At 39.6% G+C, this 23,780-nt stretch overlaps 2 protein-coding genes across 4 annotated transcripts in view; both read right to left on the bottom strand.

The window, feature by feature from the left end:
• LOC121364121 (coiled-coil domain-containing protein 169-like) overlaps positions 1-3,491 on the bottom strand; it is a 29,751-nt gene extending 26,260 nt beyond the window's left edge. Inside the window, 4 exon segments of the mRNA XM_041487117.1 lie at positions 636-817; positions 931-1,103; positions 1,577-1,696; positions 3,419-3,491. Of these exon segments, the coding sequence (XP_041343051.1) occupies positions 636-817; positions 931-1,103; positions 1,577-1,696; positions 3,419-3,491 (548 nt within the window).
• A 2,889-nt stretch (positions 3,492-6,380) lies between these two features.
• Positions 6,381-23,229, bottom strand: SPART (spartin). 3 transcript variants are annotated; one of them, XM_041487187.1, is made up of 10 exons: positions 23,159-23,229; positions 17,426-18,261; positions 16,088-16,285; positions 14,976-15,080; positions 13,079-13,208; positions 12,099-12,293; positions 10,927-11,085; positions 10,759-10,849; positions 9,695-9,755; positions 7,897-8,028 (listed from the first exon to the last, which is right to left on the bottom strand). In XM_041487187.1, the coding sequence occupies exons 2-9, from the start codon at positions 18,257-18,259 to the stop codon at positions 9,695-9,697; spliced, it is 1,773 nt and encodes a 590-aa protein (XP_041343121.1). In that variant the 5' UTR covers positions 18,260-18,261; positions 23,159-23,229; the 3' UTR covers positions 7,897-8,028. The 3 variants fall into 3 exon arrangements, with proteins under 3 accessions (XP_041343119.1, XP_041343120.1, XP_041343121.1); XM_041487185.1 differs by lacking the exon at positions 9,695-9,755 and having other exon boundaries at positions 6,381-8,028; XM_041487186.1 differs by lacking the exons at positions 9,695-9,755; positions 14,976-15,080 and having other exon boundaries at positions 6,381-8,028.
• Between the last annotated feature and the right edge of the window lie 551 nt (positions 23,230-23,780).

The following is a 23,780-nucleotide window of genomic DNA, read 5'->3' as shown; positions in this document are numbered from 1 at the left end:
CAGCTGATCCCACTGACCAAAGCGATATCCCACTATATCATGTCACATTCAGAAATAAAAACTAAGGTGTTGGGACTTGCTGGGGCTGCTTTGCCTAGGGAAATGCATCATCCCACTGGTGGTGAGCACTTGGAGGTTTTTGCATCAGTTGCTTTTCTTGGGATTGTTTCCTTTTTGTTGTTGTTGTTCCCTTTTAGTTATTAAAATGTCTTTGTCTCAACCCGCGAATTTTCTCTCTTTCACCCTTCCTTCCTTCTCTCCCCCATCCCACCCACTAGCAGGAGAGGGAGCGAGCGGCTGTGTGGGTGCTGAGCTGCCTGCCGCCGTTAACCACGGCAGCCGGCCCTATCTTCCACTACGACTGGCATTATCCCGCTTTTTCGGGCTCCTCGTGCCACTCGCATCCCTCGGGCCAGCCCTTGCCGGTGCCCAGCAGAGCGAGCGGCGCTCCCCGCACAGCCGGGCCGCGCTGAGGGGCTCCGGGCAGGCCGTAGGCCCCGCCCGCTCCCCTCGCAGCGGAGCCAGCCGCCATTTTGCCGCAGGGAGACGGCGGGAGCGCCCCGCGGGCGTTGCTGAGGGGCCGCTCCTGGAGCCGCCGCCGTGCCCGGCCTCGCCGCGTCCCCCGCCGGACTCACTGCTTCCGCCTCCCCCGCCCCAGCTCCAGCGCCAAGCGCTCCGGCTCTGCCGCCCGCCGGCCGCCGCCTTCCCCCATTGCCGCCGCCGCTGCCGGCGCCCGTTCCGCTCGCATCCCCCGCGTCGCCGGCGTTGCGCGGGGTGACGGCTGCGAGCGCCCGGCGGAGCCCGAGGCAGCGGCGCGCTGAGGCCACCCCAGCCCCGGCTCGGGCACCTTTTACTCCGCAGCCCCCGCTGCTCTCCCGCTGCCCAGAAAAAGCCGAGAGAGGAGACGGGCTCGGGTACTACCGCCGGCACCTGGCCCGGCCCCGACGGGTGCCGCCCCATCCCGTCCGCCCGCGTTTGCTGCAGCGTTCGCCCGCCGTTGCTGTGGCGGCCCGCGTTGGACGGGCTGTTCTGTCCTTGTCTAGCGAAATGCCCAGCATGTGGCTCGGGCAGCACCAGAAAGGGATGGGGGAAATAGGATACAGCTTTGGCCCAGTTATGAGTTTTGGTCGTGTAGGTTGAACTGTGTGCTGAGCTTTTCATGACCTAGGGAAACACAAATGTGTGCAGATTTTTAAAAATATTTCTTCTGGATGGGAAGTAGCACAATTTTAAGTAGACGCTGGCACCCACATGTGAAGGCAGGCACAGTACGGTGGAACCTGGCCTATGGCTTGACCAGCCCATCTTTTAGCACGCTCAATAATTGTGATCTGTGCTATTTACTAATCAATGTGTAAGACCCTAACTTGAAACAGGAGTGTTCAGAATAATTGGCCTTAATCATCATCACTAATCAAGTCAATGGTGTTAGTCAATATATATTGGAAAATATCTTACATGGTCTCGATTGATGCTTAAAAATGTCTGATGTTGCGTTTTTCAAACAAGGAATTTCAGATCAGTTAATGGGTTTCTCAAGGTAAATCTTTATGGGTTGAGTTAATCAGATTATTGCTGTAAGAGTGGTGTCACCTCTGTAAGGTTCTTCCGGTCACCTTCTATGGCTGCTTCAATGCCAGCTTTTGACATTTGTGTGGCTCTACAGTGAGCCAGTACGGCTGCTGAACATTGAAAACTTACATAAGGGAAAATGTTTAATGTTCACAGTTTCTGTTGGTTGGTGATCTGAAGTGCCTTACCAGCTGCACAGGAAAGCACCAGACTTGATGCAAGGGACAGGGAGAAACTGGGAGCAATTAGTGCACTCTTAGATCAACTCACCATTTCACAAGACTTAATGCTTGCTAGAGGAACTATCCGTTCACTTTCCCAGGAAGGGGGTGGACTTTAATTTTCCTTTATGGATATATCATGAGAGAGGGTATGGTTTTCTCAGTTCAAGTAATTGTGTTGCATGAGTAGCAAGCCAAATGCCATAGCCCTACCACTTGCTGGGTAACACAGGCACTGCTTTAAAAGTTTTAAACATGGGGTATGTATTACTATTACGTTAACATAATATAAACCAGTATTGCCATCCACAAGTCAGTCCTGAAATGTGAATTGTAATCCTAAAGTGGTGGTGTCACATTGAAATTGGCCAATCTAATGCCTCACTGATACTGCAACAGCAGGGCACTAATCCAGCAGGATCTAATGAATGGGAGTACAACGGCAAGATAGAGAGTGGGAAGATTGATTCAAAGAAGAAAAAGTAATTTTTATTTCACTTGTCTGATATATGAGACTCCTCCTCTTGAGCAAGACGATTTTTGAGTCTCAAGTTATAACTGATTCTATCAGCTATTACCATTTTTGGTGTGGGTTAAATTCAGAATTTTCTGATACAATTTAATCAAGAAACAAATTTAGAAGAGTGCTGCAATGTAACTGCATTTAAATTTAGCTGCTCATTTTGCTTTCATGTATTACTGAATGCTACCTTTTTAAGATTCATAATGAAAACACATTTCATAACAAACCAGTAATTTAAGTAATGATTTGGACCTAGGTTAGCATTCATAACTCACTGAGTGTACTGAATATTGGCAGCAAAGTTTTTAATCAATAACCATTTTTCTTGTTACAAGTTTTTGTGAACAACTGCTTCAAGATGAATGTAACCAGCCTGATGAATTGTTCTCAATGGGTGGGCACATTCAGAAAGCTCAGGAAGAGGCCTGGAATCACAAAAAGTCTGAGAACAGAGGGGGAACTGAGGGCTGTATCCCCACCCACAGCATACTCTTTCTGCCCAAGGAGACTTTAATTTGATCTCAGGATACTTTCAGGTCCCACCCTCACCCAGGGATTACTAGGTGTCTTAACCAGGTAAACTCTCAGGAACCAGGTCGCTGTGCACATAAGGATGAGCCCAGACCACACGGGCTGGGCTGGCACAGCACAGCAGGTCTAACTGGGTGTTTCACCTGATGGTTTGGGAACCAGAGTGAGAAAAAAGCACAAGTGTCTTGTGGACTCAGGTCTTGTGTGAGTGTGTGTTCTGGGGTGACTTTATGATGCTGAATTGTATTCACATTCATCTGTTTAGCCCAGACATAAGTTTTGCACCTTTAAAACTGGTTCCAAGAGTGAAGGGGGGGAGAGAAGCACGGAGCTTATTATCAGGGATGGCATTTGCTCCCCCGCATCCTTCTCCTGGACTGTGTTGTCTGCAGCACAGACAGATGGCAGGAGAGAGCTTTCCTTGGGTTTTTAGTTAGTTTTAGCTAGTTGAGGCAGAGAAGTTCCCTGGACTGTGGTTTTTCGTTTTGAAGTTTGAACCTGCTCTGGACTGAAAACCCAGAAGAGCACTAGGAACTTGCACCTGCGGCCCAAGCCTGGACCGCAGCATTACCAGCGCTAGAGGGACTGATAAGAAACTGAGTGAGCTGAGCTATAGCCCACCAGGGACTTTCTGACTTTGTCATCTCTTCGGAGCAGCAAGAGGTTTTATTGTTAAATATTGTTAATTTTTTTTTGTGCTGATGAATGCTTTGCCTGTTAAATAAAGTTTTTTTTTCCATTTTCCTCCAAGGAAATCTTTTTCCAAACCAGTTGAAGGAGGGGTCACTTGAATCTGCTTTCTAGAGGAACCCCTTTGGAGGTTTTCTCCCAAATTTGCCCTAAATCAGGACAGTGTGAAATTTCAAACCATCAATATTTTTAACAATCACAGCAGTAACATAGTGACACTTGCAACACTAAAGAATTGCCCTCCATTTCTTTATTCCAAATAAATTAGTTAAAATTAGGTAAATGGATACCGCTAAAGGCATTATCATTGTTTTAAGGCTTTTAATGCATTGAGTTCAAAAATTTTAGTAAGAACAGTTAGAAAACTTGGTCACAACGCAATGTGTTTTGAAAAGAATTTTATACTTAAGTATGTATTTATGATAGGTAAAGGCATTAAACACCTAGAGTTACTTAAAAGCAAGGTAGATCAGTTGCTGAAGGCATAAATTAATTTTTACAAAGTTATTTCTGTAGCACCAGTAACTAAGGTTTGATGAACGGATGCGTGGGCAAGGGGAAACTTGCGGATGTTGTATATTTTGACTTTACCAAAGACTTTGATGTAGTCTCCCACAGTACTTTTATAACTGAATTGGTGAGTTCCAGATTGGATAACTGGTTCATAAGGCTTCTGGAAAATTGGTTGGGCCATCAGGCTTGAAGTGTGGAGATCAGCAGTATGACTGCTTGACTCTGGGCTCAATACCTGAGCCAATACCCTTAATTCCTGATTGACAACCTGGAAGACTGAGCACAAGCTCAGCACATTTGATGACGGCGATGAGTTGGGAGGAGCAGTTAGTACGCAGGAGGAAAAGGGTGACCATTCACAGGTAGGTAGCCTGGAGAAACCTAATGAAATTCAACAAAAATCAAGTGCAAAGCCCAGTATCTGGCATCGGTAAAGCCCATGGATCAATAAGGCTGGACTAGTGTCTAGAATGCAGTGCTGTAGAAGACACAGGCTTCCTGGTGAAGAAGCTGCCGTGAGCTGCCAACAGCTTACAGCAAACAAGACCAAAGGACTCCTGGGCTGCCACAGCAAGGGCACGGCCAGGAGCCTGAGGGAGACAGTTCTTCCACTCTGTTCAACACATGCTGAAGTGCTTAGCTTTTGACTCCCAAACAAGTCCCAAGGACTGCATTAATTCAGGAACTTGCCTTTATGTTCAGGCTGGAGAAGAGAAGGCATCAAGAGAGCTTAGTGCTGTAATTAGCTACGTAGTATGAAAGTCTAAATAAGATGGAGAAGCCAAAGTTTCCTCCAGCATGATGGAAGGATATGCAATAGAATGCATCTGCATTTAAAAATGTTTGGCTCAGTATAAGGGGAAATATTGAGCAGAGTCAAGTTGGGTAAAGGTTGCCCAGAGGGGCTGTGAAGTCTCCATCCTTTGAGATAATCACAACATGAGCAGAACTGGGGCAGAGTACTGTGCTGCAGGCTAGACCTGTTTTGAGCAGGTGGATTACAGACGAGGTGCTCCCTTCCAACCCTCACCATTCTATTGTAAGCTGGTCAGCATGTTTTTTGTAGTGGAAGGTAGGTTTACCAATTCTTTTTAAAGGATTATGGATTTATTCAGAGAACATTAAAAACAAGCTATTCCAAGTTGGTTTTAAACCAGCATTAAACAAACCAATCAAACAACCCTTGGAATCTAGAGGAATCCATTCAAATACAAGGGTTTAGATTTGAGATAAGAACCATGGTTTATATCTACACAATGATGAAAATGCCAGAGATGGCTGTAGCTTAGAATGACTTAGAGATCATTGAAAGTAATCCTCTCAAGACATGATTTGAGACAAATATTGTAGCAGAAAAGTCTTTGAATAAATTTGGAAGTAAGAATGCCTTAGGAAATCACGTAGTAGTTCATATACTACACAGCTTAGTAAAATATCTAGGACTGCCATGTATCAAAAGATGTTCAGTGTTCCAAGAAACAAAACCAAGCTGTGAATAGGAAGCCAACCTAAGACAGGAGGTTTGGGGAGCTTAATATATAAAAGAGAGCTGAGCTAAGGCAGTAATTGTGAGAAGGCTGTTGTACATAGTAGAAGAATGGAGGAGAAGCCTATGGAGTTGCTACCCTGGGCCTAAGAAGTGGCAGGTGAACCGAGGTAAGTTCAAGCGTCATACTATCAGCTGGGAAAATTAACTAAACTTTGGAAAAGGGAACATCATGGATATATCACATTACAAACTGTAAAAGGGGGTAGGCATCATGCAAAAAATAGTTTTAATCCATTTTGAAAGACATACACATGAAGAGAACAACAGCAGGTTGAGCAGGACACCACTACCTGATACTGATGGCATTTAAATACTGTTTTTCCTCAGTGCACTCCAATGTGGTCTCTTGAAGACTGTAACACCTTGATCTTAACTGTTGTTTTGATGGTTTATAGATGAAACTGAAGGGTATGAGCTATATGCAAAACCTCAAAATGGGAGGGACATAGAAGATGCAAATACCTATACCCCTGTTGCAAATACAGCTCATAGCAACAAAAAATGCTTTTGCTAGTGTTATGTCTTCAGCAATCTTTAGCTGGTTACACAAGCTGGCAAGTGGCAGACTATAGTAACAGAAATTGTTGCAGTGTGCTTTGGATGCAACTTATTAGTTTGAAGTATTTAAGGCCTAGTTGATAAGCTTGTTTATACCGTATATATACCCCAATACTGCTATTTTATTACTTCTGAATAAGTCCTAGTTCTTCCACTTATGGATCCATATAGTAGCTTCATATGGCAGTATTCCTGGCAGCATCAGCTTCATATTATAAAAAGGTCAAGCACAGATTTTATCTTTATTTGCATAAATCCAAGTTACACTTCAAGTGGTTAGATCCTTTCTTTCACATTTCTCACCTTAAACACACACCTGTAGTAGCTACCACAAAATATGCACCTATTACCATTCTAAGAGACTGTGGTTGTTAACTGTATTTTTTCAATCTTCTACAAATATCACTTGCCAACAACAATTTATAGCTATTTTCTCCATTTACATGAAATGGAGGTAAGTTTTAAGTTGTTTGCATTCTGTCTGTTGCAGGTCCAGACAATATTAGAATGTGCAGCAGCTTTAGAACTCAATAGTAAAGTGTTAAATAAGTAGCAGTGTCAAAGCATCTCAAGGATTTAACATCTTGAGTTATTTTACACTATGCTACAAATGAGATGACAAATCTACACAGAAGTGTCTATTCTACACAACTCTTCATTAAAAGGGTTTGTCTTCACTGTCTCTTTCAACACTTCACACCCTTGTGCAACTATCAATTTAATGGAATAAAGATGATGACCATTAGAACTATTTCTTCAAACATTAGGAGTCTTCCCTTAGGAGGTCATGATACACAATCTGAATCTTTCTGGATCAGCTGAAAAGTACAGAATGCATAGAATTTCCCACTGCCCTCTAATATTTTCACAGAAAAATACTTTCATTTATGCAAAACCATACTTATTCTCTCTACATAAAAACCTGAATTTCAAAGCATCTTTGTACCTTCCTTATGAAGTCAACTGGAAATGCATTTTTCTAGACCTGTAAGTACTCTCTTTTAGAAGAAATGCTTGGTATCTTTGGTTTACTTATATGCTGGATGAGGAAAAACAAAAGTTTGAAAGGGAATGACTACCTAATTACCTGAGGTTCATCTTTCATTTTTCCTAACATGAACTTTGAGTAAGATCAGCTTTTTTGTAGGTGAAAAGATAAATTCTCTATGAAACAAAATGCTTATTTTAGTAGTGCATATTAAATAAGACAAGGCTTGATTAGTAAAACTAATCCTTAGGGATAGTTATAAAGCCAAAACTGGTAATTTTACTTATTCCAGAATTAGCAATCCTACTCTCTCTGTATCACCACCTTCTTTATAAATATAAAGTGTTACAAAAATATTCACAACAGTATTTCTATATTAATCTATTATTCCATATATTATTTTGAAAAAGTGCTTGAAGACACAAATATATGAACTGCAAACTCATAAGCTTCCAGTTGCCTAAATCCCTGATCCAGTTGTTTAAACCCCTTGTTCTGTACTGAACAAGGAGGTGACAACTTTCATTTCTCCTCCTACAAATGCTCTTCCTACTTTTACATTTTCTTGTCAAATTAAGTAACAGTTACTTGAAAAGTACAGTGTGACTTATGTTCAATGTCAGATGAGCAGTGTAGTTACTTCTAAATAGGAAGTTTCATCTCTAATGTAAGGCTCTGAGAAGTATTTAATTGCTTTCATTTTTTACCCTTCTTCTCATTATCCAATACTTTATATTCATCTAGCACAGCATGGCCAGTTTCCTTTGCAGTTCTCTTTACAACAGATTTTATACCAATATTTTCAATGTTAAATGCTGTAACACCAACATTGATTGCAGAATTCATAGCATTGTCTGTAGCATGACCAGCATCCTCTCCATACCTAAGGAAAAGAAAGCAGTTTTGTAGATTTGTATACTTAAGATTTTAATCCTCACTAGAATTCTTTTGAGAGCCAAAATTCAGGCATTACCAAGAAAAATAGTAAGCACAGTGCCCAAATGTCTAAAGAATAAAATTAGAATTTATGAAGCCATTTGAATAAAGGTTGCTCCTCTATCAGATCATTTGCTCTTTGAAAATACCAATATGCTTCTACTCTTTTTCTTCAAGAACACTTCCAGTCTTTCTCCCGTTTTTCCCTCTAATTTTGAAGAGTAAAAAACCTATTTATAGAATGATAAGAAGGGAGGGGAGAGAAGTTTTTGCAACCACTAAGGTTCTTTACCACCTTAGTTCTTAGGTAAAATTCCTACACTCTCTATATAGAAAACTAATTGCATCCCGGGCTGCATCCAAAGGCCAGCAGGCAATTCTGCCCCTCTACTCTTGCCTTCTGAGACCCCCCACCTGGAGTGCTCCATCATGCAGAACTCCAAAAGGGTCAACAAAACTATCCTGAGAACACAATGAAAATTATGAAGCGATGAAAACCTTTGGTCTCTCCCAGGGGCTGAGTCCAGCTTCTTTGTGCTTTAGTGGGCAAGTTGGCAGTCTCAGACTAAGGACTCAATTGTGCACAGAGAGCACAATGAAGGAGAACAAGAGTACAGTGAGAGCAGTAACTTCAACTGTGCTGGGTAGCCAGACATTTCTCCAGAGAGCACTGCAGTCAGACAAACCAGGGCAAAGGGAAGTATTCCTGGCAGCATCAGAATGCCAGCAGTCAGCAGAGTTACTTTTTCCCTGTGCTTGTTATGACCAGAGGTTCTTTCAGGACCTCAAGATAGAGAGAAGCAAAGAATATCAAAGAATCCAAAAATCTATAATATATCAGTACAGCAGCCAGAGCATGTGGCTGGAACTGACAATGAGACCGAATAAAAAGAATTGGTGGGTTTTTGTTTTGCCTTTAATTCTCTGATAGAGCAACAGCCTTGAATCATCAACATTGGATATGCAGGTCAGAGAATTAATCTCACAGCAGAAGTATTTGTCAGTTTGATTAGTTTGTCAATTTGATTATTTTCACGTCAGGAACATCATAAGCCAGTATAGCACCAGTAAAATAAGTAACCTCATTTGAAGTAGGATTGTAGCTTATCCAGTACAGTAAGAGCAACAACTTCCTAATGTGTGATAACTAATTTTTTAGTTTGCCTGCCTGAAGTGCATAATTTTTAACTCTTTTTAAAAAAATTGTGCAGATATATATACTGCATCTATTTAAATAGTTTTAAAAAAAGGTAGTAGCATGGAATTTTGGCAGACACATTACTTCTGAAGCAATGTTTTCCCCCCAATTCTAATCAACATGCATATGATGAGCATCTCTTTAAAATTCCATCCACAAGTGTACTGCAGCTAAATTTTAGCCTTTTTTTTTTATTCAGAGACACTGATGGTGCTCCTTTAGCTTTGTTTCCATTAAGTGGAATTTAGCTCATTCACTGGTATTTTGAGTGGCAGACATCTTTGTCACTGAAATAAAAAACCAGCTTACAGAAGGGAGATTATGTAAAATTTTAATCTAATTATAAGGACAGATTTTAAAGATTCCATATCAAATATTTTCAATCATATTGCAGTTAGCTACAACAGGTAGTTACTTATTGTTTTTCACTCTTAGTGTCTGTTGTCTGCTGATCTCCATATTTCCTATATTTGTATCTAAAATAAAAACATTAATGTGAATTTATGTGAAATGAGTACCAGTACAACTTCTCCTGACATTCCTACTGCAAACAAACATTAGCAATAAACCACAACTGATTAGAACTTTGCTATTTGGCCTCCTATTTGAAATGCATCAGAACACAACCCTGAATGGCAATCTGCTTAATACTGTATGCTGATGTTTATCTTGTTACCATTGGCTTATGCACTTTCAGAAATCCTTTTAATATCTCTTTTGCTACACTTATCACCAATTCCATTTAAACTGCTTGCTTCTTCTTACTCCTCACTTTCTATTAAATCTATTGCCCTTTTTGTGAGGGGTGCATTTCATGTTTCACAGTTATTTCAATATATTCCATTATTCTCCTTAGTACATTCCAGTACATGCATACAGCTTTCATCTTTCCATGAACTTAGCATCATCATCTTAATCCCAAATGTTATTGTCCTCTCCCCCCACTATCTTCTTCTAAGAACATCTTATTCTGCAAGTGAGACTGTTCTATTATTGCTATATATGCCTTAGATTTCCTTATAAAATTTTCTTTTTTTGTACTGCCTTGCTTTAGCCAAACCTGCTGATAGATGAGGTTTTTTCTTTTTCATAAATTTAGCTAAGTTTGCATAAATTCAGGATTAGAGCTCAGAGGTTTAAACCAGTAATTATTTTCATAATCATATTATAAAATAGAGCAAATATATAAATCTGAACATTATTTGTAAGACAGCTTGAAGCTGTAATACTTCTACAAAGAATTAGAACCACTTCTACAAGAACTAAAAAATACTTCCTATAATCATTTACTTGTTTCAGATTTTTGCATACAAGAGATGCTCATTACTGTGCACTTACCACCTTGTCACGTGCTACATAATTACAGCAAAGGAGGCATTTCAGTTAGCTTCCCTGCACTTTCATAAGCTTTTTTTTGCCAGTATTCAGAGACAATAACAGTGTGCTGTAGAAGACGAAAACAATAAAAACATAACTTACTTGTATTTGACTGTTTTTACAGTCTCAGTTGAAACACTTTTGGCAATGCACTTCGCTGCACTTTCTAAACCTTGCCACACTGTTGAAAACCCTGTAGAAACAATCAGCTTATTTGAGTTCATACCATTAAAATTATGCCATTAAAAAAGTGTAAAGAATTTTTATTACCTTGAACTCCACTTGCTGCTACAACCAGAGCACCATCAAACGTAGATTTGCCATCTTTATCTTTCTTTAGGGATTCTGGAACTAATTTGCTGCCATGCTTCTTCACGTGTGGAGCCAGCTCCTTTCCGACACAGCTCGCTATAGAACACACCCCTTCAACTACCATAAAACAACAGTATGCAGATTATTTAGTGAGAACACAGACCATTCTTCTTTAAAAATAAAAAATAAAATAAATTTAAAAATTAAAAATAATATAATTCACTCATAATTAACAGGAAGCTTCACTGAAGTCTTAAGTGATGCTTCTATTTAAATATGTTTATATGAAAGAGACTTTAATCCACAAGTAAGTGCCCAACTGATACAAATCAACCTTATTTTTCAGGTTCTACACAGCTGCAAATCCTAAGAAACAAGTAAGGCTAGCCTTGTGAATAAAAAGTGCCTTAGAAGACATATATACACACCTCACATTCAAATTTCAAGAAACTGTTTCCACTGCTTTGTTATCTCTAATTTGTAGATAGAGAACCAGCTGCTGCTTTCGTGACTTGTCTTCTGCAGAAGTCTTTCTTACAAGCATTCCAACTCTTCAAAGTAGTTTTATAAGATCAGAACAACTTACTTTTAAACTTGGATGAGTCACTAGACAGTAAATATAAACATTATATGCAAATAAGTAACAAAATTAAGTTACTGTGAGCTGTTAGGGGTTCCAGGCACCTCTGAATACCAGGCCATTTCTATTTTGATATTTATACATAGTCAGATAGACTTGTTTTAGGAGTGCATGTTTAAAAATATGCACACACACGTTCTCTTGTGGTACTGTATGTAAGTAACCAGTGAGAGTAGAGGTTTAAAAAAGTATAGTTACCAATTTAAAAAAAGAGAGAACATTCTGAATTAACTGTCTAAAACTCTCAAAAGCATATCAAACTTAAGACTATACAGACTCTTCTTTCAGGAAAGAAAAGGATGTCTCAAGGCCAAGTAATATGTACTAGTGTTAAAGCACATCTATTGCAGGAGATGCACAAACTACTGATCTCTGAAGTTTATCAAGTCAGTAACTCCTCTAGTTTACTGGCTAGAGAAACCAGCTTGCATTTACAAAGTTTTTATTATTTAAGGCAAAAATATGTATTCTATGAGATGGAGATTTTTACCTAAGAATTGGCTGACTTTCACAGCTCCTCCAGTAGCCTGTTTTGCTACGTGAAGTCCCTTTGCTACAGTTGGGTTGACTTCCACAGGCTTTTCTTCTGGTTGAATGTGCTCTCGCAGTTTAGAAGCTCCTTTGTGAATAGCTTTACCTGTGTATTCTGCTCCTTTCATTAGGCCCCAGCTTACCCAAGATGCACCTTCAAGGCAAAAATTGTTTTTCTTAGTATGTACAATTTTATGGACCGTGATTCCTTCAGCTATCCCTCCTCTGCCTCTGCAAAACAGGAATGTTTAGAAACATTCCTGATTGAAGTCTGCAATTATATTCTCCCCTGAATGGGCCAGCACAGAAGTCCTGCAGTAATTTCTGCACCTATACCACCACCTTCTACATTCATTTTATTTACGTTTAATACATCCAGCCCACATCCAAATGTCAGCCTAATACAGATACTCAGTTTTGTCATGGATATGCAAGCACCAGCTGAGTTACAATTGATAGAATTGCACATCTCAATGCTATTAGCACTCAATAAAACATACAAACCCAAGCCTCTAGCCTTCCTTGCAGATTCATATACAATTAGCTGGTGGTCATCAGTATATTCCAAAGGTTCTCAGAGGAAAAAACCCCATGTTTATCTGCAGAAATCACAACAGATGCCTGCTGTAATATGTGTTCATACAGGAGTAAAACTGTTCTGTCACAGTGGTTTGAGTCCCAGCAGGTGATATTCTAATAGAGTCAAATGAGGAGCCAAACTCATTTGCAATGAATAAACTGGTGGCAATGGATTTATATTCTGCATGCTTTTTATAAAGCTCATCAAGACATCCTTTAGAGGATCAACACTGGAACTAGGGAACAATTATTTCTGATCACTCTGCTTTTATCAGCACCCATGCATTTAGATGAAAATACTTTTTAAATGTCACTAACATTGGTTTCTATTCAACATAAGTCCCCTTATTACAGCTGTACCTGACAAGATTCCATGGGCAACTTTCTCACTCCATTCTGGTAACTCTTTCTGATCTTCCACTTCTTCAGGTTGTGGCTGGATATGTACAGTCTGAGGCAACTGAATTGCATCACCAGAGGCTTCAGAAGGCTGACAAGTGAAATCAAACATCTGAGCATCTACTTTGCACCATATCATCAGTATTTCTGGATTAGATCATACACATCCACTGTCAAATAATACTAAAGTTGTGCATGCCTTGGGTAAATGTACAGAAACTCAAGCTAAATTTAACACTCAATTGCTTTTTCCACAAAAATTCCAGACATCCAAAAAAGCTTATCAGGCAGGACAGCTTTTTTGTACACTTTTTTTATCCAGCTACAATGAAAAGGTTTGCTTGTCAATGCAGCCACATGGCCAAATAACTAAGCAGGAAAAATTTACACTACTAGTTCACCAGCAAAACAGGTAAGACACTCTCCATCTCTCATTTTTGTCTTCTCAGACAGAAGTCAACCTTGTTGTTATTCAGAATGGGAACTGCAGTCTTTGGTTAGAGAATCCAGCTACACTAAAGGAATGCAGCTGTTAAGGTTGTTTTGTTCCTCATTCTTTCCTCCCAAATTCAAAAATAAAGGAGATTATTCATGCTGTGTGCTGTTGCTGCAGACTGGCACGGCCAAGGAAAACATCCAACTGTGCACAATACTGACCCCTATTTAAGGCTGGGTGGACAGGTTCTTTGTTACTTCATGTCAAACTCTACAGTTTCTAGAATAGATGTTAATCATTCAAACACAGCAACCACTACCACAGGCTGCTTAGCGCTTCTAAAATGTCTAACATCACTTTATACAGTTCGCAGACAATGTATAATTAAACTTTAATTACAGAAACCTAAAAAAATTGTAATAGGTTTAAATTTTTGTTAAGAGAACTTTTCCAATGTAAAAGTAAATAAGCCCTGCAAGCATTTAAAAGATTGAAAGAACTGCTAGTTAATGACAGAACAAAAAACCATTTTTGTTTAGTCGAGAAGAGTCTAAATGAGAGCATTTATAGATTAAACTCACAGGCAGATGAGAATACACAATACAGAACAGTATTTGCTATTACAGGGAATTCTTAAATTCCCCTGAAATATTTACTGGATATAAAAGCAGGGTATTGCACATGTTGAATGTTGTAGTAAAACTGACATTAACAGGAAAGAGTAGATGAAACCTTAGGAGGTTGCTAACTAGAAGGTTAACAATGTATCACTGACATGTACTACTTCATCGTTTACTGCTTGACAATGTGAAATCTTGGTGTTCAAGAAATGTCTTCAACATGTGACCAGAACACTCTGAGGGCTGAGCAGGAGAAATTACCTCAGTGAACAGCTATAGGTAAAAAACAACAACAAAAAAAAACCTATTAAAAAACCCAAACTATGTTCCAGAGGTAATTTAGTTATGCCACAGGTTGGGGCACTATAAAGAAAACCAGTCAACAAGATTTCTAAGATCTACCCTAAGGAGCAAAAATGGATTCTCTAATACGACAGGGGACTCAGTATTGTAATTATATTAAATATAGTTGTCAATTAGATCCTCGTGATTACTATATAAAACAGACACATTAAATGGCCATCAGACTAGGCTTTGGAATACTTGTGCTATACCACAGTTTTTAAGACTTCAGAAATGTGCTGATTTGAAATGTGGCAGGCTGCAGTAACAGAATTGGTGTTTGACAAGAAACCAACCAACAACAACACAAAAAAATCCATCCAACAAAAAAAATAACCACAGGACACAGCATACACAGCTGCTGTCAATCAAATCAGCAATTCTAACATGCACTTCTGTGACTTTTTTTGGTTTTTTTGGTTTTTTTTACTATAGGATTTTGGAATGTCCTGGGATTTACCTGGACTTTGTGGCCAGACCTCTGTTTAAATTTATCTTCAAAATGTGCTCTCATAGTTGCTGGGAGCTCTGAAGGTAACCCTACTCTCTCATGGGATCCTGGCACCTGTGACATTGCATCAGGGAACATTAACAAAAAACAAGTTTTAGGAAAATATAGAACTAATAAGATATCCCATTTGAACTACTTCTATGCAGGAAAAATGACAAAATTTTATCCAGTGAGTGAATATCACATAGTTCTGTAGTACTTTCCACCTTTAAGTAAAAGTTATTGGCCTCCTGTACTAGTGAAATTCCCTGCTGAACTCACTGGGATTTACACCATAACAGAACTCTGCCCCCATGGGATGCTCCAAACTGGTCCTTCATCATCAATGAATTCAGCTTTTGGTGAATCAACAAAATTCTTGCATGAAAAGATTTAATAATTCTATAATCTTTTAAGTAGTTATTGATAACCACTCTCCCTGAAATGATGCTCCAGGGCTCTTACAGTAATATTTTCCACTTTACTACAAATCGCTGAATTTTATTACACATTTTTTAGACTATGGGTTGTTTTTTTTTTTTTTGTTTTCTCTACCTGTCAACATCTTACTGCTATAAGGCACCAGATTTATCTACTTTAAGATCCCATTGGAAGGCAGATTTCTGAGGTACATACTATTTTCACAGATCTTCTCTGAAGTGGCTTAACAGTTTTGAACTGTAAACATGTTTGGGCACAATATTCCAAGAATGCCAGCATCAAAACTACACAGAGAGTTATGTGCATGTACACATAAGGAAAAGCATGCTTTCTCCTGAACACATGATTTCATGTTGGGTCCCGTGTTCTCTTTCGGAAAAATAGAAAAAATATAAAAAATGGTCTTGAACTCCACTCTGTGCTTACAATTTAGCATTTAAAAATTTCTGTTGTCTCATCTCATAGGACCTACAGTTTCATTACAACGCAGCTTTATCATGGCTACTTTAACTATTTCTCACAGATGAGCTTACCACCTAGACAAAAATCTGTCATTTTACACAACTAAATGTAAATGTGAGAATATATTGATGATTTATACCTTTCCTTATTGGCTTATAACAGACTGCCCAGAAATTTACCTGGATTCGTAGGTCAGACATCTGTTTTAACAGATCCTCAAACAGCTCTCTGTCAGCTGCTGGAAGTTCTGAAGACAGCACTACTCCCACGTAGGACCCCGGTATCTGGGACATTGTGTCGGGGAACATGTAGACCCCAGTATTGCAGCACAGAACTGGAGACTGGGTACACATCAGAGGATACAACCAGTCACAAACCTAGGAGAAACAAGTACATAGAATCAAAGGATGCTTTTTAAAAGAAAGATAGGCAGAGCATACTGATACACGTCATAACCTTAATTTTCCATAAAGTTTCTAGTGGAACCTTCTAGTGAAAGGTTCCCTGCTGGTGACAGCAGGGCTGGAATTAAATTATCTTTATGGTCCTTTACAACTCAAACTGTTTTATGATTCTATGATGAAAAATAAAAAGCCTTATACCATGTTGAAAAAAAGAAAAACAATCCCCATATGATTCTGGAACTATCATTCTTGATTAGTTCTGACAGTCTAATACAGAGAAAATACTAATTTTCACAGGACTAGAATTCAGGCTGGTACACTCTTAACTGAGGTCTCATCTTGAGGCGAGATGAAAAGAACTGCCAAACAAGTCAGGATTCACAGCCGCTATACCACTCTGGAGACCTCAGGACAGGTTTATATGACAGGACTAATAGAAATGCATGGTTGTCACTGGCCTGCTATTGAAGACGCCTAACGTGAGTGGAGCTGAACCAGCAGACCCCAAATCAGGATCCAGCAGAACCCCACTCCAGCCAATCTTAGCTGTAACAAGAAGACCCAAAGTCAGAATCCAGACCAGAAATACTATGTTCATTACAGAACACGTTCACATGAAGCAGTAAGGACTGAAAATTACAAATAATGCATCTTTTATTATTTCTGAGTCTGGATTAACATGGACCCTCAAATTTCAAATTATCAGTTGCCATAACAGCAATACCTTATCACTAATTGAGAATTAAGTGGGTAGCACCCAACCCCATTTCATCCTGATTTGTTACAATAGGTGAATCAAAATGTCTTCTCTAAGTGACAAAATAAGTCAATTTTATGAAATGGAAATACGTGTTAAGTCAAGTCCTTTACATGCTGGAATTCAACAGAACAGTGAGCACTTGAAAACCTTGGGAAGACACAGAGGTGCTTTTCACAAAAGAGCCATAGGAGTATGTAATTGCAGAAAACAATTTCTGCAACACCTGTAACATCCTTTGTTTTATCACAGAGATATTTAGGCTCACAAGAGCAAGGACCTAAGAAGATTGCCTGTTAGAGCTTTATGACAGTTCTTGAAATTTTAATTAAAGGAGAAAATTATTTTCCTGTTACCTGAAGAAACGCTGGTGGACGATTCCGAGCAGCTTCACTATCTGTATCCAAGAACTTCACGATACGCAGATATCCAGGATATGAAGGAGCACTAACCTGCCCATCAGGAGTCACAAAAAATATCTGTACTCCTTGGGGAATCAAGATCAGCTCATCTGCATCCACTCCCAGGTTTTCCAGGGGAGGTGGCTGAGTACATTTGTTGTTGTAATAGTCCTCACTGACAGAAGAAAACTCCCCAGAGTCTGTGCCATAGGACACAGTAAAGTGGCCATTGGTAGCCTGAGGAGTATAGGCAGGAGGTGCTTCATTTGGCAGACAAAGAGGTTTTGCAGATGATGGACTCGTAGCTGGAATTTGCCCCTGACTCACAGCTGCAACACCTCCATCTGCTGCAGGCAACTGACTTGGAACAAACAGAGAATTAGGGGGAGGGGGTCTTTCTGGCTTTTCTTTGGAAGGAATGGAGGGGTATAACTTGGGCACCTCAGGAGGGGTATCCATCATAGCAGGAGGTGCTGGTACTGGTGGAGTGTTTTGTTCTAGACTGCCAAGTCGAGCACGAACATTTTGCAGGGTCTCTCTCATCTTCTGTTGCATTTGCCTGGCAGACTCCCACTGGGACCCCACACACACAGGACCCTCTGATGGAATGCTAACGCCTCGGAGCAAGTGGTCAAGCCCTTGCTCATAGTAACTTCTTGCCTCTTCCTTCTGACCCAGTTCATCTGTATTCAGTCCTTTATTGATAAAAATAAAGGCTTTCCTGTACTCTTCATTAATGGCTTTAATATTTGCATCTTCTTGCATAACCGGATCCCGCAGTTGTTCCATTACTGCAAATTGGAATAAAAATCAATAAGAATATACAGAGCAAAACCCAAACAATGTTTACCTTAGAATAAAATGTCTTCCTAATGATGACCCTACTGCCTGTATTAGCAGAAATCTATCTAGTTGCTTGGAACACTGTCTGATATGTTATGGTTATCTCCTAATAACATTCAGATTCAGCTGACATGATTCCAAGGCAAGGAATCTATAACCATCAAATCTAATTACATCACAGATATTTACTTCTTAAAAATTAAACATCAGAAGAACATGGACATGCTTGATACTAAATTTTTCATCTTCAAGATCAGTAGCAAACAAGAGGAATAAACAAATAACTTTAAAAAAATCTAACTTTCCCAAAAACATCTCTAAGGTTTTAAAAAATTCAGTTACCATTTTGTCCATTTAAATAAAGGCTGAACTTACAAACAGTACATTTCCATTTGAATAATTTAAGATAAAGCACTCAACAGATTTTTAGATCTCGATCAACTAACATCAACAAACAAAACAGTGAAATACTTTGAACAGTTAAAGCTGTGCTTTACAAAATAAAAACATGGAATTACTTATTTCCTTTACAGTGTTTAGAGAGTGAGAAAAGGCAGCTGGTGTTTTAAAATCTTTCCTCCCCTGGTGACAAAAATTGGAAGTACCAACATGTACAAAAGTTTGCAGGTTCTAGGTCTGTTTTAGAATGTATTCCTCGAACTGCCTGATGTATTTCAACTGAAAAGAATCCAGTAGGCTTAAGTACTGGATAACTCACTGTTTTAACAGTATTGTCGGTCTTGGCCAAACAAAGGAAACACAAATAATAAATTCCAATAAATTTGGGTTTGGTTTGGGTTGTTTGCTGGCAGCCTTGAGAGGCATTGTTAATTCAGGAAAATCAGGCAATTATACTAGAAGAGAATAATGATCATGGGTAACAAAAATGGGATACTATGTTAAATTAAAGAGCAGATATTTTCAAGCAAAACCATTACCACATTCTCTGCTGTAAGGCAGATGAAAGAAAGGAGACATGTGTCAATCACATTGATATTAAGCCACAGAAAACATGGAGGTAAGTAAAATCCAAAGTGCAAAACTAAAAATACTTCCATTACATGGGCAGAAGCATTAACCCCACCATACAGGGCATTGGTGAGAATTCACACACTGAGCCACATCCAAGGAAGCTGTGCCAGTAGAGGAAGAGGTGGGAAGGTTTTTTTCTGACGAATCAATCACTCTTCCCTACAAAGGTGTAGGTTTGGCTTACCAAGGCAATACAACAAAGACTAAGAGATTGGATTAGTCTTTACAAATATAATGGGTGAAAAGAAGAAAGTAAACCAGTAAATAATAAATAATTACTGGGAATTAAAAAATAATTAAATCCACACTTATAATAAAACCCTGAAATAGTACCTACATTTAAGTTTACTTAATGTCTCTTCTTGTTTTAGACTATCAACAAGCTAAAAAATATAATATGGAAAATATCCCTCCTCTACTCCAAGAAAAACAGAGAAACTTACAAAGTGCAGGTCATGAAAAGATTTTAAAGAGGCAAAGAATGCATTGTTCTACTTCCACACTCTATAATGAAAATGCAAACAGCATTTAGGTGACTGATGCATCTGCAGTCACACAACAGAAGTGACATGTAATCTGGGAGGCATCTGTTGTTATGATGCTACAGAATCCAATTTCATGTAAAAGTCAAATGTGTGGTTTCAGTACAATAACAGAACTGTAGCTCAGAATATAACAGGGGTGCTTGAGAAGGGAGCCCAGTGGAGTGGGTCAGCAGCAGCTCAAGCCACCAGGTTCACTGACCATCATGTAGCAAATTTTGGTCTAGAGGAGATTTTTCTGATTGACTGCAGTCACTTGTTGCCAAGAGGCTCAGCATCTTTAAGGTAAAGAACAACACTGGCCTAAGTGTGTATTTACTAATCACCAAGGACATCACCTTTAGAAGTTAAAAGTATGCTCCTGACCAGCACAACAGCAAACAATTAGAGTAAAAGCAATTAGAAAGAACTCCTTACAAGGTTGTGAATATAGCTGGATCCTTACAGCAAAAAAAAAGCTGGTGACAGCCAAACCACATCACTGTGTCAACACTTCTATTTACTATCGAAAAATCCATTTTTCCTTTTAATTAGGGTATGAAGATGAAAACCAATTTAACAGTAAAGACTCTGATTTGAGAATTGTAGGTTCTTAAAACACAGAAAATGTTGAGAAGACTGAGAATGACAGAAAAAATTAATCTATCATCACCATTTACTTCTCTACTGAGCAAAATGTACTCGTTTAAGATTTTAGTGCCTGTATCCCCAAGCCTGTATAAGGCTTTCTCAAGGCTTGAAGTAAATGATTCATTTGTGTGAACACAACTGCAGTACAAGTCCCCTTTGACCCATGTTTATTGATTTGTTGTTTTTTTTTCCTGGGTAAGGCTAATGCAAAGATACTTCACAGGTTTCAAATAATTATTTTGATAATGATTGTTAGCATATAACAAGAATAGACATCAAGTAAAATCCTAACTACATTTCAACTTAATATTTAATTAATTTACTCTTCACTGTATAGTTCTCATACTGACAACAGCACTGGTCCTGCTAAAGCTCAGTCTTTAATGACACCAGAAAAGGTCTGTAAGGAAATGGAGATGTCAGCACCATCAGTGTCCACACAGCACTGGTGCACAGCAGAGCTACAAAAGCTGGCTCAGGAACTCTGATTGTCTGAAACATCCCAAGTTTGCAGTGTATGTGCAGCACAGTCACCTCCAAATAATGCATTTGGTTGGCAGAGCACTTGGAAATGCAGGAAGGATTTCACCGTAGATTTCAAGCTAAACATGTGAGAACTAGAAGTCAGCCCAAATAAATTAATTTCATTCATTCTTAGTAATTGAGTAAAACTAATACAAAAGAATTAAATAAGCTTATCTAATTGCTCCCACACAACACAAGAATAAATATTCTCTGAAAAAGAACATTTAAACAGCAATCTGATCATATCCAAGGAATATCCTCATATGCTATTATTTTCAGTGTATGATCTTAATATAGCATTTAAGTGTCCGGCATATTTTAATATTTATCTGTAATCCACTCCTGTACAATAATGAATCTCATTTCCTCTGTTTTGAAGCTGTAATAAATGGAAAAATGTGTATTACTGAATACTGACAGCACTGCGACCAATCTTTGTTCCTATGGCCTGTTCAGATCAACCCAGATCTGTACCATTTAGTGTTAATTAAGATTTAGAGGAACTTTGTCTCAGAGAAAGCCAGTCCAAAACTGAGGCAAGAGCTAAAGGGCACTGTAGATAATCACAGATCAGTCGAGCACTTGAGCCCTTTTTCTTCTATCAGTACAGATATACTCTGTGGTTTTAAGTGACTTGACCAAAGGAGGCTACAGTGCAACAATGTAACTTGAGTTTGATTCAATATTGTAAGCTACCATCTCACCCATCCTTCCTCTGAAGCAGAAAAAGTCCACTCCATTAAAAAGTAATCTATATTAACAAAAATACAGGTCAATGGTGGATCTCACTGCTAGACTGTAAACATGAAGTCTAAGGCTTATTAAGAGGATTAAACAGCCTGACTGGCAGAGGCAGGATACACTTGCCAACTCACTATTTTTGAAGGAGAATAGGGAAGGAAAATATAAATCAAATTTAAAAAAAACCCCTGAACTAAAACACCCTTTATCCAAGAGTTCTTGTTTGTCAACTGTTTTTCTCTCAGCCACCATGTAAGAAGTACCATGCAAACATAATTATTTAAGCCTTATTTCTGTATGAAAAGAGCAAGTAAGAAAGTATTAGTAACTTTCAAGAATTAAAAGAATTAAATGGTATCTAGAATATAAACTAATACAAGCCAGGTACTAGCTAAGAAATTTACCTTTCTATGCTTTCAGCTTATTTAAATTGTTTAAAGAAGCCTTTAAATTTTTCATTAAGTGGTGGCCTACTCCTAGTTTTTAAGCAAAGAAAAAAAAATTGTCATGCTAGATAATATCACAGAATAGACAACAGAAAGAGTTAGTGCTATTAAAGTAATTCTTCCTCTCAAAATTACCAAATACTTCAGTGAACTGCCGTCCTCTGACATTGCAACCTACACCTTCTTCTCAGGCTGGTATCCTAGCACCTACATTCACTCAGCCAACATGTCTAATTTTCCTCATCTACTGCTGCTTTAAGATTATTTCTGTCTACATAAAAGAAATTCCTTCTTGGTCTGCACCTCCATCACATGCTGTCACCACAGAGCTTTCAGGCCCCGGGTGCCTACTTGTCACTTCTCTAAAAGAGAAAGCAGAAAAGCAGGAGGGCAGATGATGCCCTTCATCTCGCAGCTGCGCTGCCCCGCACTGACGTTTTTCGCAGCACCGAAGTACAAAGACATCGTACTACCATTCCAAAACATTGCAAGATCGTCATGGAAAATTCAGTGTTATGTAAGACTGCTATTTAATACTATTTCATTAGCTACGTGTGCCTGCCGGTTTCTGATCACTACCAACGTTTTACTAGATTCAAGAAACTCAAAACGGTCTGACACGAATCCTTTAAAAACAAAACAACAAGACAAAATAAAAGGAGCAGCTTTCCTTAGTACTCTGACAAATAATCTCTCAGGACGCTCAACGCATTATTTACCATCAGGGTCACCTCAACCCGCCCAGATCCCGGCCCTCCCCGCCTCTCCTTCCCACCACCTGTCCGCGGGGTTCCCGGCTCTCCAGCGGCAGCCCCACGGCCGCCGCCCACTCCGGTGCCTCCCCCTGCCCGCCCCGCTACAACCAGCGCCCGCCGGCTCCGCAGGGACCCCCGACAGCCCAGCAGGGCCCGACCCTGTGCCCGCCTCACCGAGCCGGGAGCCTCCGCCGCGCTCAGCCCTGACACGCCTCGCCTGGCCCGGCCCTGCCCGGCCCGGCCCTGCCCGGTCCCCCGCCCCCGCCCGGGTCAGGCGGCAGCGGGCGGGGCCGAAGGGTCGCGGCTGTGGCGTCACCCGGGGCGGGCTGGCCTGAGCCCGGGGCGGAGCTTTATAAATAATAAATAACGACGAAGTATGCAGTTTGTCCTGGTTTTGGTGTTATTTGTTTGGTTTTCTGTTTGTTTAGCTGTTTTTATTTTGGAGGGTTGTTTGTTTGGTTGTTTGTTTGTTTTTCTGAGTTGGGCTTTTTGGGGGGGGGCGGGTTGGAAGGCTACACAGAAGATTAAAAATGAAAAATTGGAAATGCGGAGATAGAAAGCAGCGCGTCTTGTACCGTATCCCTACTTAAACTCCTTTTTTAAATTTTAATTTTTTTTCTCCCTTTTTTTTTTTTTTAATGCTCTTCCTGTTTGGGAGGAACAGAGGTCTGCATGTTGTTTTCACTTCACTATAATTTCACTGGGAACATGGAAGATCACTTCTCTTTTGACTCTGGGTTCTGTGGCTCTCACCACCATCTATGATCAACATGTCAAACTGAAAAATAATGTATTC

Source organism: Pyrgilauda ruficollis, unplaced genomic scaffold (genome assembly GCF_017590135.1).
Source record: "Pyrgilauda ruficollis isolate IOZ18807 unplaced genomic scaffold, ASM1759013v1 scaffold8, whole genome shotgun sequence".
Classification (NCBI taxonomy): Eukaryota; Metazoa; Chordata; class Aves; order Passeriformes; family Passeridae; genus Pyrgilauda; species Pyrgilauda ruficollis.
This window is presented reverse-complemented; position numbering and strand designations above follow the sequence as displayed.